This window comes from Botrytis fragariae, assembly GCF_013461495.1.
Source record: "Botrytis fragariae strain BVB16 chromosome Unknown tig00000000, whole genome shotgun sequence".
Taxonomy (NCBI): domain Eukaryota; kingdom Fungi; phylum Ascomycota; class Leotiomycetes; order Helotiales; family Sclerotiniaceae; genus Botrytis; species Botrytis fragariae.
Window position 1 is genome coordinate 684374 of NW_023500986.1, and position 16490 is coordinate 700863.

General features: G+C 44.2%; 4 protein-coding genes across 4 annotated transcripts; 3 read left to right on the forward strand and 1 right to left on the reverse strand.

Moving 5' to 3' along the window:
- Positions 1-1336: 1336 nt before the first annotated feature.
- On the forward strand, positions 1337-3096 carry Bfra_006422 (uncharacterized protein; the record flags this gene model as incomplete). The annotated part of the gene is made up of 2 exons (XM_037336794.1): positions 1337-1799; positions 1856-3096. The coding sequence occupies 2 exons, from the start codon at positions 1337-1339 to the stop codon at positions 3094-3096; spliced, it is 1704 nt and encodes a 567-aa protein (XP_037198160.1).
- A 2061-nt stretch (positions 3097-5157) lies between these two features.
- Bfra_006423 (putative mitochondrial inner membrane aaa protease protein) lies at positions 5158-11484 on the forward strand (the record flags this gene model as incomplete). Its single annotated transcript, XM_037336795.1, has 7 exons — positions 5158-5486; positions 5552-5616; positions 5677-6006; positions 6053-7289; positions 7337-8053; positions 8752-10661; positions 10709-11484. 7 exons carry the CDS (start codon positions 5158-5160, stop codon positions 11482-11484), a joined length of 5364 nt encoding a protein of 1787 aa, XP_037198161.1.
- An 865-nt stretch (positions 11485-12349) lies between these two features.
- On the reverse strand, positions 12350-12912 carry Bfra_006424 (uncharacterized protein; the record flags this gene model as incomplete). Its single annotated transcript, XM_037336796.1, has 2 exons — positions 12350-12745; positions 12865-12912. 2 exons carry the CDS (start codon positions 12910-12912, stop codon positions 12350-12352), a joined length of 444 nt encoding a protein of 147 aa, XP_037198162.1.
- Positions 12913-14213: 1301 nt separating this feature from the next.
- Bfra_006425 (putative rna recognition motif containing protein) lies at positions 14214-16010 on the forward strand (the record flags this gene model as incomplete). Its single annotated transcript, XM_037336797.1, has 8 exons — positions 14214-14278; positions 14332-14377; positions 14445-14525; positions 14595-14616; positions 14691-14743; positions 14812-15372; positions 15423-15676; positions 15725-16010. The coding sequence occupies 8 exons, from the start codon at positions 14214-14216 to the stop codon at positions 16008-16010; spliced, it is 1368 nt and encodes a 455-aa protein (XP_037198163.1).
- Positions 16011-16490: the final 480 nt, after the last annotated feature.

A 16490-nucleotide genomic window follows, 5' to 3' on the forward strand; every position in this document is an offset into this window, starting at 1 on the left:
GACATCATCTATCGATGATACTTATTATTGACTTTCTCACCCCCTCCCCCCCGTATCCCTTCATTTTTTTTTATAGATGTGATGAGCAAAAAGATGATGAGATTGTCTCTCTTTATGATGCAGCAGGAGAAGCCATCTACTCTTTAGTTTCTCCTTCCTCGATTCTAGTCTCTCGCCTTCACTCTCTAGTCTTCAATCTTTACCCACATAATAAGGGGGCACGTACATTCTGAGGCTACTGTAGTTTGTATATTCTTTGCAGCGATCCACACGTTGACGATAATCAATGTGATTTGATTAATTCTCTGGGGTCTCGACAGTTACCATTTGTTTACCCAGGTACTAGGTAGAGACCAGGCACTTTGCTCCTTCAAGTAATCCGCGCACTGCGCAATATGAATGGTTACCCAAGCCATCGAATCCCGGATTATCGATCATTACCAAGTCAACACCCACCCTCTGAGCCTCTTCATCCACTGTGCACACTCTATCATCGATTCCACCCTCATCTTATTGATAATTAGAACTACACAGCGCAGAGATTCACGCATGACCCCCGTTGCCCGAGCCGTATTTGCGAACCTAGAACATTTTGCAGAATGATAATTATGGGACGAAAGAAACGGCTCAGAGACAAGTTTACACCAGACAACCAAAACAACAAAAGCAGCAGAGACAAAATACGTTTTGTTCCCCATAAAATGGCCGGGAACCCTTGGAGCCTCGTGCTTATTATTCGATAACTGCCATCAGTTGCCATGTTGATTTAATTTTCTTTTCTTCTCCGTCCCTCTCTCCTCTCGCCCTCCTCTCCCTCCTCGCCCTCTATTAATACAATAATTGGACAATTGATTCATTTACCTGGGGCTCCACTTTTACAATCCTTGAGGATAAAATTTCCAACAGGAGAGATAATTCGTCAGCCTGACTATTCACGAACCTTTAAAAAGGACCAAAGGTAACTCTAGCGAAATTGGAAATTGGTTCTTGGCCCGTGCTAAGCCAAGCTAACCAAAAGTGGATCTGTCGTACCTGAGCGAAGAAATGTTGTGTGATCCTGTGAAGCTTGTGAGCCTGTCCGGTCCTGTACTTTTGTAAACTACTATCAATATTCACTTTTTTACTCTCACCCCCAACCCAACCTACCTCCTCCCTACCCTTCTCACGAAAACACAAAAAAAATATCAACAGCCCTCTTTTTCCATGACGACGGCAATGAGGGTGACGTCGAAGTTGTAAATATTAAACTGCCCAAGTCGGCGGAAGTCACTCTTTTGAACAATTAGCTTTACCCATTGAGCGCTGTAGACGCAGCTGCAACAAAAAGGGCAACGCCATGAACGACGCTGAGCCATCACTCTTTCTGGCCAGACACGAGCATGCATATGGGCAATCTCACCACAATCATTTAAAACAACACCAAAAATTCCACAACAAACGTCAAACGACTGCCATTGAAACGGCAACGGCTGAAGCTTCCGCTATAACAGAAGTCTATCAGACAATATCCGTCGTCCAGCAGGTTGATGTCGATAGCGATGGATCGACGCTCGCGGTCCAGACCCTTCCAGCAAGTGACTACTCGTCTTTGAACATACAGCCCGCAGCAACAACAACACCCTCGACTTCTTCGAGTACGAGTGCAGATATCACTTCCACACTTTCTACAGATCTCGGGGCGCAAGCTACATCATCTGGCCAAGTCGTCCTATCGTTACCATCGAGCACTGATGTGACTTCGACTTCCACTCCTTCCACTAGCTTTTCTACTTTCACTCCTAATTCTAATTCAACTACATGTAAGTTAAACTTTCAAATCATTTTTGGAAACAATGTGTTAATGGTATGATATTAGTAATTTCTAGCTCAATTCCGAATTCGACTCCAGTCTCAGTATCAGTGTCGATTTCGATTTCAGGTACATTTTCAAGTTCTACAACATTATTTTCAAATGCAACCGCTTCTCCTTCAATTTCCTCCTCATCATCCACATCATCCACAACATCCACATCGTCTACATCGTCTACATCGCCCACAACTAATACTACCGCAATTCCTTTTGCTGGTTCAACTTCGACATCCTCATTCGAAACTTTCGCATCGACGATAACGTCTTCGTTTTTATCATCATCTCCGTTTCTTTCTTCGGCCGCATCGTCAACGTCTTCGATCTCAGACTCGAACACATTTTCGTCATCATCCTCGCCATCTCAAACAGATTCGACCAGCAGTGGTGTTTACGTTGGGGGAGGTACTGGTACTGGTTCGGCATCTGGGGGTAGTGGCGCTACAAATACTGCCGTTGCTGGGAGTGGTAGCAGTGGTAATGGAACAGATAATACTTCAACGCCATCGACATCCACAATAGTTGGAGGTGTAGTTGGTGGAGTAGCTGGCCTTGCTGCAATTTTGTTTCTTCTGATGTTTGTATTGAGATGGAAGAAGAAGAATGGTGGCATGCTATCTCTTGGAAGTGTACCTCCTTCGGCGGTTGCAGGTGGTGGAAGTAGTGGAGGAGCTGGTGGGAATGGCGGCAGCGATTCGGCAAACCAAGCCCGAGGTTTCTCTAATCAAGCTCCCCGTAGTATGACAGAGCGTAGATCACTCGCTATGGCCGTACCTGCAGCGCTGGCCAGTCTCTCGAAAAATAAGCGATCCTCTCAAAATACAGCAACTAATACAATCTCCTCAGCAGGCAGTGAAAGAGGCTTCTACAGAGTATCTGGTAAGAAGCTTCCCTCTGTTTTACAACATGGAGGTGACGGTTATGCTGAACCAAATCCAAACACATTGAGCGGATCTTCCTTCTATCCCTCTGGAGTGCCTCCTATCCCTAACTCGAATACTTTGAGTGGCACCTCGTTCTACCGAGATTCTCAGGGATTTTATGGAGGACAACCAAGCCCACCTCTCGAACCCCCAAATAGAGACTCCGGAGTCCCAGTCATGAGACCTAGTCCCGCAAGAACCCCCGTTACAGAACATGGCCCGTTTGCAGAACCACCCGTAGCTACCCCGCCTAGGCCGGATCTTCTGGGTCGCTCACACCCCTCACAAGATGGCTCCCATCCCTCAAGATTTACAGAAGAAGTCTGAAATAAGAATTCTTGGCATATTTTGGGAGAGATCCTGGGGGATCATTGGCATGGATAAATGTGAAGGGTTTCGCTTTCTAGTAGTTGTTGTGCAGCTTTTTTTTTGGAATTACCTTTTTGGGTAGTCCTTGGATATCTGCTGCAACTCTGCATTGGGTTTGGCGTTTTTTTCCTGATATGCAGGATTTTTGATACCAGTGAGCGCGTGGAGATTTATCTGATTTGCTGCTTCTTACGTTATGATGCCTCTCGGCAATATTCAGGGGGAGGGGGTAGTTGATTTAGGATAGCCATTTCTCCTGAGATCAGTCCATAACTGATACTTGTTCTTTTCCTTGGAGTAAAGTAGATGATCTTGTTGGATAATATAGGCGCCACTTTTATAGCAGCAGGCGAATAGCTAGGTTACAAGATCAAAGAGGATGGAATAAAAGATAATGTCTTTTTATGTATGAAACCCAGCGTGTCATTTTGAAGCTTAGATGCACTGTGCATGGTGATTTTCTTGGATGTGATGATTTGAAGAATTGAAAAAGTGCCAGATTCAGATGCACACCAACATTAGAGTGGCTATGTATGTGTGATGCTGCAGTGATGTATACCCTTTTGAGTCCAAGCGAGGTTGTTAGGTTCTGGGTTGGGGCCGATAAGGTCTCCCACTCGTTTCAGCAGTGTAACAGGTCAAATTATGTAGAGAATTCATTGGTTCATACAGATGTGAGGTGTCTTTAACCCCGCATTGGCCGATAGCGTCTAGACTTTGTTACCGTAGTATCGGCGGATTTAGAGAGTTGTGCTCAATGTGGGACACGAACGAAATCAAAATGGAAGACATTGGATCAATATGGCCATGTGATGAAAGCCATTGAGTGGTACAGCAGTACGATTTGAATGAAGTACGAGAGAAAGGGCGGGCCGGCCAGGAGACCAGTAAACTTCGAAGAGTTATTAGCTCCGGGATCTGTACATGATCAACCGGTAAATCGGAGATTCCTTGAAGCTACTATCCGATGTCCGTAGATCAAAAAACCCTTTCCAGGGCAGCTTGCTTGAACTCTAAAATTCAACATCTTTTGTAGGTATTGTAATGACATACTTCCTAGGTGGTAATTGTACCCACGCGAACTCTAATAGGTAATGTGTTGAATACCTACCTATCTACTGAGTACTGACTATACCTCGAATCTTCTTGCCAGAAAAATAGTGCTTAGTCAATCATGGATTATCTTGAGATGGGGGTAGCGCCGATAGCTTGAAATAATAATCGGTGATATGAGTCGTGAGATGATCGGTGATCAAAAGACTCCTTGCCTGGTTTGTGTGATGCAACACTTTGAATTTCAGATGGCGAGATAGCGAGATAACGAGACAATGCCTTTCTTTTCCCATTGACTTCCCTTCATCCATTCTCCTGCTTCCCCATATCTTTCTCGGTCTCCCTTTTGTCCTCGTTGCCCTTTGCCCCTCGAAGTCACAGTTTATAATCATTATGATAATCGTCTTTTGAAAGTTTCGGAAAGCTTAGACCATAAATAAATACCCCTAAGGTCGGTCTTGTCGGCCGAAGCAACCCCTCAACACTACTCTACTGGCAGGCATTACTTACTTCGCCTTTTCCTCGAAAAGTCTGAATCGCAATACATTTCCTGGCTCTTTCAACTCTTTATTTGGCACCACACTATATCAGATCTCATCTCGTCTCATCCCACTATATAATCAATTCAGTCGTCATCAGGCCACTGAGCCTTCAGGATCCACAAACAGCGCCCCAGTCACAAAGGAATTTCGGCACCCAATACACGACCTAGACTTGAGAATTAGTACACACTGCGATTAAGCGGAATCTCACACAAAGTCCGGTTCCTGGCAACTGCTTCAAGAGGCTTGTACGAATACGAATCAACATCGACTTGGATGATTTAACGGGGGGCCTGCCAAACAACTCCAGTTACTTGCGCTTTTATTCCAAGTCGACTTGATTACTATGCGATAGTCAACGATGATGGATTCCATGCACCATGACACCAATACTTTCATGCCCCAGATCTCTGCACCGCCCATAATGAACCCCCCGCCTCAGATATTCGGGGCTTACAATGCAGATGGTGTACCGGTTTCGACATTACCCGATTTGAATGGTCCAATTTTTGGAGATGGAACCCTTCTCGATGAAAGCAACGAGGCAAAGCGACGGAGGATAGCGAGGGTACGAACAAAAGTTCTGCCAAGTAAAGTGAAAGAGACAGAAAGGCTGACGATGGCAGGCTTGCGATATGTGCCGGAAAAAGAAGATCAAATGCGATGGAAAGTTACCAGCTTGTACGCATTGTATCAACTACAAAACAGAATGTGTCTTTACGCAGGTCGAGAAGAAGAGGAATCCCCCAAAGGGTAAGCATTTCAGTTAAACAGTGTGTTATTTTGGCTGCGAATCTTGGCCGCTGATTCCCAGACAGAGCGAAATATATCGAGGGCCTCGAGAATCGTCTAGGTCGCATGGAAAGTTTGTTGAAGCTATCTGGTTTGTCTCATCAACTTAGGCATGTTCTCTTATGTTTAATGATTGACGGATAATGTTTAGGCCTCCTTAACGAAGAAGATGGCGGGCGAACGGATCTGGGAACATTGGAGAAGATATTACAGGAAAAGAATCAATCGCGAAGAGCATCTGCTGTGCCTGCTTCGAGCGCAACGTCTCCGACTCAAAGTACCCCAGGTGGTCCGCCCGAAGCGAATGGATCGACCCCTAATAGTACTATCGCATCGCCGGAACCAAATAAAGAGTCCGAGAAGCGACATAGCAAAGACAGTAAAAGTGGAGAGACTGATGCAAATGGGGAGCCCGTCGAGGCGCTTTCAGATATGATGTGCTCCTTAATCACAAATAACTGCGGAGAAACAAGATACATAGGTAGGGAACTCTGTTTATTGAAGATGAGCTATACTAACCAGTTCAGGATCATCGTCTGGGTTCTCCATATTTTCGCCAAAGGGCATCTCATGGGTCAATGAGAAAACAGGCGATTCATCCTTTCAAGAGATGATATCTTCCGCTTCCGTGGACGATAATAAGATGATGTATTGGAAGCCGGAAGTATTCTCGGATTTGTTTGCACGACCGATATGGAGGCAACTTCCTCCCAAAAACGAGTGCGTGTCCTTACTCAAGGACTTTTTTGAAAATTTTAATTGCATGTTTCCCCTTTTTCACCAACCTACTTTCATGCATTTGGTCGATCGACAATACTCTAGTGATCCTTATGAAGGCTCCGGATGGTGGGCAAGTCTCAACTGTGCCCTTGCCATTGCTCATCGTCTCCGTGTCATGAGTCATCTCGTGCCACAAGAGGAAGACACAAAAGCTTGGGGCTACCTCAAGAATGCCATGGGCGTTTTCACTGAGCTCACGATGCGGAATACTGATTTACTCAGCGTACAAGCTTTGTTGGGAATGGCTTTGTTCATGCAGGGTACACCAAATCCGCAGCCTTCTTTCTTTCTTGTAGCAGCAGCCATTCGACTCTCACACAGTATTGGTCTTCATAAACGTGGATCTGGCTTCAATCTCAATCCGGTTGAGATTGAGCAACGCAAACGTGTATTTTGGATAGGATACATGCTAGACAAAGATATCTGCTTACGCTCAGGAAGACCTCCTGCGCAAGATGACGATGATATGCATGTCGAATTACCGAGCGCTGACCCTGAAGATAACATTGGTAATATCCCTCTAGCCGATGGAAAAGGAAAAGTAAATCTTTTCCGCCTGATGTGTGAATTTTCAATGATCGAGAGCAGAGTATACAAGCAGCTTTATTCGACTAAGGCCTCAAAACAATCAGATGGAGAACTTCTCAACACCATAGGAGAGCTTGATTCTCAACTTGAAGAATGGAAAGACAGTATCCCGGTCGACTTTCGTCCAGAGCATGAGATCAAGGCTTCGCATACCCCATTAATTCTCCATGTTGTTGTTCTTCATTTCGCTTACTATAATTGCCTCACTACGATTCACCGAATGTCTGTTCACCACGGATATTGGACTAGCCGTCTTTCTAATTACGCTATTCAAGGCCTGAATGCTAGACCTCTAAATCCTCGTGTCTTTTCCTCGGCCGCATTGTGTGTATCTGCTGCTCGGGCATCCATACATCTTATCAAGTATGTCCCTCAGGGCGACTTCGCTTGTGTTTGGTAAGTTAGATTCACGCCTTACATTAGTTATAAGCTGACATACTTAGGCTCATTCTCTACTTCCCCGTTTCTGCGCTTGTAACACTCTTCGGTAACATTCTACAAAATCCTCAAGATCCCCGGGCACGTTCTGATGTTCGTCTTATGAACCTCGTGGTTAACTTCCTTTCAATGCTGGGCACCGAGGAAGAGAATGGAGGTGTGAAACGCATGCTTGGAGTCTGTTCAGAGTTCGAGAGGATAGCAAAAGTCGTTTTGGATAAAGCAGAAAAGGAGACATCTTCAAGAAGAAAACGAAAGAGTGGCGATGATTCGACCAGAGCATCACATATGCCTAGGTCCGGCCAACCAAAAACCCCTATGAACCATCCTCGATCCCCCATGCCTGGAGTCTTCTCTCCTAACTCAACGAACCAGATGAATTTTCAGAATGGGTTTAGCCCCATGCAAGGAGCTTCTCCGAGCTCTAGTTGGCAATCTGACTTCTGTCCTTCTGGAGGTGATTTTATGGGACAAAATACAGGGTCACCATTTGGAAGTGTTCAAGGCTTTACGAATGGAAATGAGTTCAACTCCCCATTAAATCCAAATTCTTTTCAGCAACCTTTTGTTCCTCAGGATCTTTGGCAGATGCCAATGACCCTTGAATGGGACTGGGCAGAAATGACAGGGGGCACATATCAAAGTTTCGAAAATGGCGTTATGGGAGACCCTAATCTTCATATGAACGATAATTCACATCTACAAAATCAAGGTGGGGGAATGTAAACAAAGGATTTGGCGTTCCCATCTAGGAAAATATCTGGAGATCAAGGTGTTACAATAGTACTGGGTATAGGAGGGGGTTACATCGGCAAAAATTAAGGACTCATAGCACTCGCTTTGCATGATGGTTACGGCGCTTTCTGGGAGGATTCGGCTGGCTTAGGGATGATTACCTTTAGCTTTATAAGAGGCTCTTAGGGATGGTGTAAAGTGGTATCTCCTCAGATCATGTTACTGCAAGGCTTCATTATGCCTAACCAATGTACTCTAATGACTTGCTTTGAAATACGTAAAATAGGCTTGTACTATTAATTTTGAACAATTACATGAATGTAAAATAATAAAAGTTAGTCAGTTATTTCAATATTATTTTTGTGATCGATTATCATTAGGAAATAAAATATGTCCAGAGATTAATAAGATTTATTAAATATCAGTATCAATATATCTTTGAGTTTCGATATCAAAATTGCGCTAGTGGTGTAATCAATCAAGCTCATAATCGAGGCATCATAATGATTTGCCTCCCACCTCTAACTCCGACATCCACAAGCCACTTTGAATACACTCTCAAACCTTCGTAAATAGTGGTCAACGTCACGGCAAGTCATTCCCAGTGACTCTAGACCACGTTTATATCCCAAATACCACACTTACAGCTCTAGCCAAGCATGACATCAATATTACGACAATGCAGCTCTCTTGCTAGAATTTCTCAGACCACCGTCCAATCTGCCGCACGAAATTCCCTCCGTACATCATCGACAGCACCCTTATTACGGTCGCGGATAGCTGCACAAAGAGCGCGCACATTCGTCACTAAGCCGCCAAAGCCAGACAAGGACACGGGAAAGGATGAGTCGGAGGTAAAGTCGAAAAATCAAAAATCGTCAGAACCACCCGCCAAGCCCGCCCCCGGGACGGAAAACCTCTACAATGGAAAGACTCCTTTATCCCCCTCGGAGAACGGTGCGGAACCACAGGAGTCACCGCTGGTTGAGGGGTATGTGAAGTTAACGGAGGAGGAGATGAAGCAGCTAGAGCAAGTAATTGCTTCTATGCAATTTGGAAAAGGCCAAACTCAAGAATTGAGGGAAGCTTTGAAGGCTATAAATAAGGCAGGCGTGCCATCTGAATTAAGAGATTTGATGAACGAAGTGAAGGGTAGACCGATGACTTTGACGGAAGCTGCAAAATTTACAAAACTGGTGTTGCAGATGGCGTGGTCCGCTGCAAAGGTCCAATCACAGACACAACAGTCACAGGGAACAAATTTCAATTCAAACGAGCCAGGATCTTCTACAAATGGTAACAAAGGAGACCAGAAGCAGGGGCAGGATGGAAAGCAGGGTAGCAAGAAAGGCAATCAGCACGAAAGCTTCAACTTTGGCAACTCGACGGAGATCAAACTCGATACTACAACCTTATTGATTGGATCTTTCGCAACATACTTCCTATGGCAGACACTCTTCCCCGGCACCAACAAGAAGGATATCACATTCCAGGAATTCCGAAATAACTTCTTTGACAAAGGGTTGGTCAAAAGATTGACTGTGGTTAACAAGTCGGAGGTCCGGGTTGATCTTCACACTGAGGCCGCTGCTGCGATGTATCCAGACTCTCCTGCCGGTAACCCCAACTTTCATTACTATTTCTCGATAGGTTCTGCCGAAGGTTTTGAGCAAAGAATGGAACAAGCACAAAACGAGCTAGGAATACCTGTTGCTGAGAGGATACCAATTGGTTACGCTAGTGATGGAGATACATGGGCTCTTATCTACTCTTTCGGTCCTACACTTTTGTTCATTGGTGCTATTTTCTACATGTCAAGGCGAGCTTCGGCAGGTGCTGGAGGCAACAGTGGCATTTTTGGAATGGGAAAAAGTCGAGCAAAGCAATTCAATCACGAGACTGATGTAAAGGTTAAGTTTAAGGATGTTGCCGGTATGGATGAAGCAAAGCTGGAAATTATGGAGTTTGTCTCCTTCCTAAAGACACCTGAGCAATTCCAACGTCTAGGTGCTAAAATCCCTCGCGGTGCTATTCTTTCTGGACCACCAGGTACTGGTAAAACTTTGTTGGCAAAGGCAACAGCTGGTGAATCTCAAGTACCATTCTTTAGTGTCAGTGGTTCCGAATTCGTCGAGATGTTTGTTGGTGTTGGAGCATCGAGAGTTCGGGATCTTTTCGCTATGGCCAGAAAGAGTACACCTTGTATTATCTTCATTGATGAAATCGATGCTATCGGAAAGTCTCGTGGAAAGTCTGGTGGGTTTTCTGGAGGTGGAAACGATGAACGGGAAGCCACACTCAATCAAATTTTGACCGAGATGGACGGTTTCAACACGACTGAGCAAATTGTTGTTCTTGCTGGTACCAATAGACCCGACGTACTCGACAAGGCTCTAATGAGACCTGGTCGTTTTGATAGACACATCTCTATCGACAGGCCGACCATGGATGGTAGAAAGCAAATCTTCAAGGTTCACTTGGGCAAGATTGTTACCAATGAGAATATTGAGTACTTGACTGGACGATTGTCAGCCTTGACTCCAGGTTTCTCTGGTGCTGATATTGCCAACTGTGTCAATGAAGCTGCTTTGATTGGTAATTATTCCCTCTCTTAATTTTTGACTATTACTAATTTTAAATAGCTGCCCGAACACAAGCCAAATCTGTAGCTATGTTACACTTTGAACAAGCTATTGAGCGTGTTATTGGTGGTCTTGAGAAGAAATCTCTTGTTCTATCACCAGAAGAGAAGAAGACAGTTGCCTACCATGAAGCAGGCCACGCAATTTGCGGTTGGTACTTCAAGTGGGCTGATCCACTTCTCAAGGTTTCCATCATTCCTCGTGGACAAGGTGCCCTCGGATACGCACAATACCTCCCTGCTGGCGACACTTATCTCATGAATGTCAACCAACTTATGGATCGTATGGCAATGACTCTCGGTGGACGTGTATCAGAAGAACTCCACTTCGAAACCGTCACCAGTGGTGCTAGTGACGACTTCAACAAGGTTACTCGCATGGCTACCGCCATGGTAACTAAATGGGGCATGTCTAAGAAACTGGGCCCCCTCCATTTCGAGACTGACAGAGAAAATCAACTGATGAAACCTTTCGCCGAATCGACGGCCCAAACTATTGATTCAGAAGTTCGACGTATAGTCGATGAAGCATATGAGAAATGCAGAAACTTACTGGTGGAGAAGAAGGACGAAGTGGGTATCATTGCAGAGGAGCTTTTGGCGAAGGAAGTGCTCGGTAGAGATGATATGGTGAGATTACTGGGACCAAGACCATTTGATGAGAACAAGGATTTCATCAAGTACTTCGGTGGAGGATCGTTAGGAAAGAGTGCGCCGCCACCACCGGCGACGGAGAGTACGGATTTGCCAACTGAAGACCCTACTCCTCTTGCTTAAAGGTCGATGGAGAATAGGATTTGAGAAGGCATTGGGGAGGAGCTTGGAAGAATGGAGATTTGTATAGGATGGGATATCCACCACGAGATATCTTGAATGAAAGGCAGGGACGGGGAAGGGTATATCAAAATATGCCAATGAATCAATGAAGAGAAAATGGAAGAAAGAAAGAAAGGGCTACGATTCAGGCAAAAAACCAAACTTCACTCTCCTATTCTGTTTTGTGAAATAAATAGCATTTGCGGCGACGGATTTACTTTAGATGGACTTGTGACTTGGCTGGATGGGGCTGAGATGATTGATGATATTTGAATCTGCATTATTTGGAGGGTGGGGGGTGAGACGAAGTGAAGTGAAATGGAGTGGAGTGAGGTAGAGTGAAAGGATGCAGGTTTTTGAGGGTGGGGGTGTATGTATTATATTGTGTTAAAAATGAAATATGTATCATCTTCAATCTTCAATCTTTGTTTGGTGTTATTGGTGGTGTGTTGTTTTTGTGGTTAGGAATGAGATATGAATGTGAGGACTTGAAGGAAGGGAGAAAGGGAGGTATGGAGATTTTATTCTGCTGTTTCAATAACTGATGTTGTGCTTTCAAGACTGCTTTCGCCTTTTATCCCTCTAGGCCTTTTCCATGTCCTGTCTGATTTTTGAAGAATAAAATTAAAAATTGGCTTGCCTTTCTTACTTCAGGTTACTAGATTGTTAGTTGGATGAATAAGTAGATCGAGAATTGAATGAATCAATCATTTAAGTAATATCTTATTTTCTGTAGACGAAATGATGTATTACATGGGGCGAAGAGAGATGCCCACAGTGGCCTTTTCCTTTTCTCTCCCGATCGCTTCTCAACCCCGTCATTTCTCTATTCCCACTTCTTCATACATTTCTCCCTCTCTTCACTAGTCGAATCCCGGCAAGAAAAAACAGACACACTCGTGCTTGTGCACGTATGTGAATCTCTGATTACTAGTTTTGATGTCGATTTCGATTTTACGTTGGTTTTTACATTGGTTTTGGTCTCAGTCTCAGTTTCAGTTGCAGTTTTAGTGCTTGCAGAATGTGATTGTGAATGCGAATATGAGTATGAGTGTGAGAGTGAATATGAGGGATGTCTCTTTTCCCACATTTCTTGCTGTTCGGTGCGGAATTGGTGGAAGAGGTGCAGAGCATCGAGATGGTCTTGTGCATCGTCGGGTGAGAAGCCGTAGTCGAGTTTGAAGGATTGGAAGCCGGTGGGGTAGCCGAGATCGTGGAGCCACTGGGAGGGGGAGAGGGAGAGGTCAGCGAGATTTTGATGGGGAGAGGGAGGGGGAGGTCTGTGTGGATGCGGAGTCTCGTGTATTGTAATGGAGAGGCTAAAGATTCGATCAAGCTTACTTGGGTGTCAGATTTGGTATTGGGAGCGGGGGAGGAACGGGATGACATTTTGTAGCAGATGGGGACAGATGCGTCGACTTTGGTAGGGTTCAAAAAGCCGATTGCGGGATGTTTGAAGGCTTGATCTATAATTTCAAACTCCCTATGGGTAAAGCAACGGTTGTCAATCTAGACAAGAGACTCTGAGAGAGGTTCATACTCTGGTTAAGGTTTCCTTACTAAGCATATTGAACAAAGAGTAATGAATGAAAGAAGTAAAACTGGTTTAACATAATAATAGACGATGGTTAAACAAAGAGAATGACAGCAAATTTTACAACGCAACCGATACTGTTTCTGTTCCTGATTGCTTTACTAGCAGCTTTCTAGGAAGTGAAACACTAACAGAATGAAGGAGCTCGAGCTGCCAAACACATCACTAAGTGCGGGCCGCTCCTCTGATGTCATTTTTGACTTCGTATGATTATATCCTCAAGATTTTAACAACAGTCAAGTACTCACTGGTATCCAGCTACATTACAATGAAAAAAAGGAATAAAACCCTACAAGCACCCGCACGCAAGCAACTTCCCAACTCTCGACAACCTCACTAACCCAAAAGAGATGACCTTCCGAACAGGGCTGCAGATTAAAACTGCAAGTAGTCCTGAAGGTAACCGAACTCCGAAATCATCTATCCGAGTTCCATATCCATATCCACCAATCTGAGAGTCTTTCACCACTACTCCACTTCTTTAAATCTTATCGTGCAATGTTGCAGTAGAAGAGATGCGTCCAGCACATCGGATATTGAAAGACTTATCTGGTAATCGAGACCCCGGTTTCGATATATGGTGACCCTGGTCTCTTTACATTTGTAGTTCGTATCTGACTACATGTGTAAAATAGGTAGGATTCCAATATTGACTCAAAAGGACTCAGAACGGATATATATACCCGATATGTCGAATAGGAGGCTAGTATATCATTCATCTCGTATCTGGGCGAGAAGCAGAAGAAATCTTTGCTTACCACTCTTTTAGTGAGCAATGCAATGTAGACGGAAGAATGAACGTCACCCCACTTCCAGTCCAAGCTTCATTAAAGTTTAGTGGCAGTTATATACATCATCTTTTGATTGGCTCACATTTTGAAGTATTAAACGAAGTGGCTTAGCTTGGTCCCTCCAAACCCCCGGCCATAGAGCAAGCTTGAGCACTTTCTAACGGTTACTATTGAGGATCAAAAAAGGAAAGCTCCATCCAGCCTTATTACATGAGAGAGTCACTTTATTTTGAATTGGATTGCTATCCTACTTTGAAGATCAGTTTGAAATTGAATACTTGATTGCATTCAACATCCTCTTCAATATGGATTCTGATGACAATGGTATGGTGACTATCGAGAAGAACTACTTGGAAGCTTTGCTGAGAAGGTAACAAGAAGGATCTTCCTTAAACCCTGTACGAGATGTACGCAATGTCTTAGCTGCGTGCAATCACTAACCGTTTTACCCCACAACAGAGCTGACTTCGTATGTCGATATCGATATTTCTCAAGAGATCGATTGGGCGTCAAATACTTATTTGTTTTATGTGTAGAATGCTTCGGAGGATGGTGATTTTGATGCTTCTCGAGATGCCGATAAAATTACAATTTCGAGAAAGGAGTATGATGCCTTGGTGAGCATCTTACCCCAGTGCACATTGTGAATTGACAGAAATCTCAACTAATACTCTTTCTTATGGTAGAAGCAATCCTTTCGTGAATATGGTACGCTATTCATCCATCAGCATGAGAGGTATTACTTACTATGATGAATGTGAGAGACTGATTCAATAATCTAGAGTTCCTGCGACGCAGACTTATTGAAGGTGGTATTACGGAGGAGACCTTGAATGTGAGTTTTTGAAGTTGTGGCATCCAAGCACCTACAAATTTTCTGTTTGCTAACATAACTTTTTGGAGGCCTTATTGATCAAGGGTAACGATGAAAATGGAGCTGATCAGAATGCTGCCTCGGATGTGTCTGCGGAGCATGAAGATCCTGATGAAAGCACTACCTTTATGACACAAAGTCCTCCTCCATTGACTCAAGTTGACCATGGTCACCAAGCTTATACATATGGCACACCCCGAACTGGTACAATACTTGCAAGTCGTCCTCAAGAACACAAAAGCTCTCAAACTCATAACTTTCAGTATCAAGGGTCCCCGAACCAAAATCTGCATACCAGTGGTCACGACGACAATAATAATACTTTCAATTTTGAGACCGAAAACAATTCGGAGACTAGGTCTCAGGGCTCATCTTATGAGAAGTTTGCCCAGCGTACTGTACAATTGTACAACCTCCCAGATGGTACTACACATGCAGATGTTTGCGATGTTGTTAGGGGAGGGATGTTGTTAGATATGTATCTTCGCAATCACGATCATACTGCGATTGTATCGTTCCTCGAACCGGCTCAAGCTAATGAGTTCTTTCGTCATGTCAAACGCAATGATTTGTATATCCGTTTAAAGAGGGTGCGTAGTCCTGAGTATGTATCCACACTCAAACAACTGACAGTCAGTAGGTCGATGTTCGATGGCATGATAGGCAATTCATCTTACCAGATCATGTCGCAAATAATATAAGCATGGGAGCTACTAGAAACCTTGTCATTCATAAGTGCAACCCCAGCTTTACCGAAGAAATCATCCGTGATGATCTCGAGCACATCCATAACCTCGTATTGATTAAGGTTGTGTTCAGTGGTTCCAGTGCTTTCATCTCGACCAATTCTGTTCATAACGCAATGTTTGCTCGTACTTGCATGATGAGTCGTGGGTATGTTGGTTTCAACTATTGCTTTAGAGCTAGCTAACTCTTCCTTAGCGCTTATAAGAATTCGAAGATTAAATGGGCGCATGATGAATGTGTAGCACCACTACCGAGGCGCCCAAGTCCTCAATTCGACAATCCTCCCGTCACAAAGAAGCAGGACACCCCTTTGGCCAACCGCTTCGAACTTCTCAGAATTTATATGGAGGACGAATCAGAGACTGACGCCGAGGGCAAAGACAACAAAATTGTAGGTGCTGATGGTGTAGATGGGAATGCGAGAATAAGACAACAGGGAGGGGCAGGAGTAAGAGAGCAAGAGGAAGAAGTGATGGCGTAATAATGGGCATGGGTATTCTAGCTGTGAATATTCGCATACCTGGACTTGGTTCTTACAGCATCTATGATGGGGATAGATTCGTCGACCAGAACACTTTTCGATTCATCCGGAAAGGCTGAAGATTGGTAAATACTATCCCTTACATCGAGCTATGTACTAGGGTTGGGAGGCGTTACCATGAGGAGTATGTGTCTTTGTGTATCTTCTGGTTCAGATACCCCTTGAAGAATGGTCTGTTTGTGCTTCGGATTTGTAATCAATCTGATGAAGCGGTAATTTTCACTGTAAGTGCGGATGACTAGGGGGTACTTACGAACTTGTAGCATAGAAATATCCATAGGTACCTGGTACTTATACGGTCAATATCGTCATCGTAGCGGAATAATCAAAAGTTTTTGAAAGTCCAATTTGTTGTCTGCGGGTGATCCACAGATTAATAAAATCCGCCTAGCACGTTAACAGATTCAAGAAGGATGGATC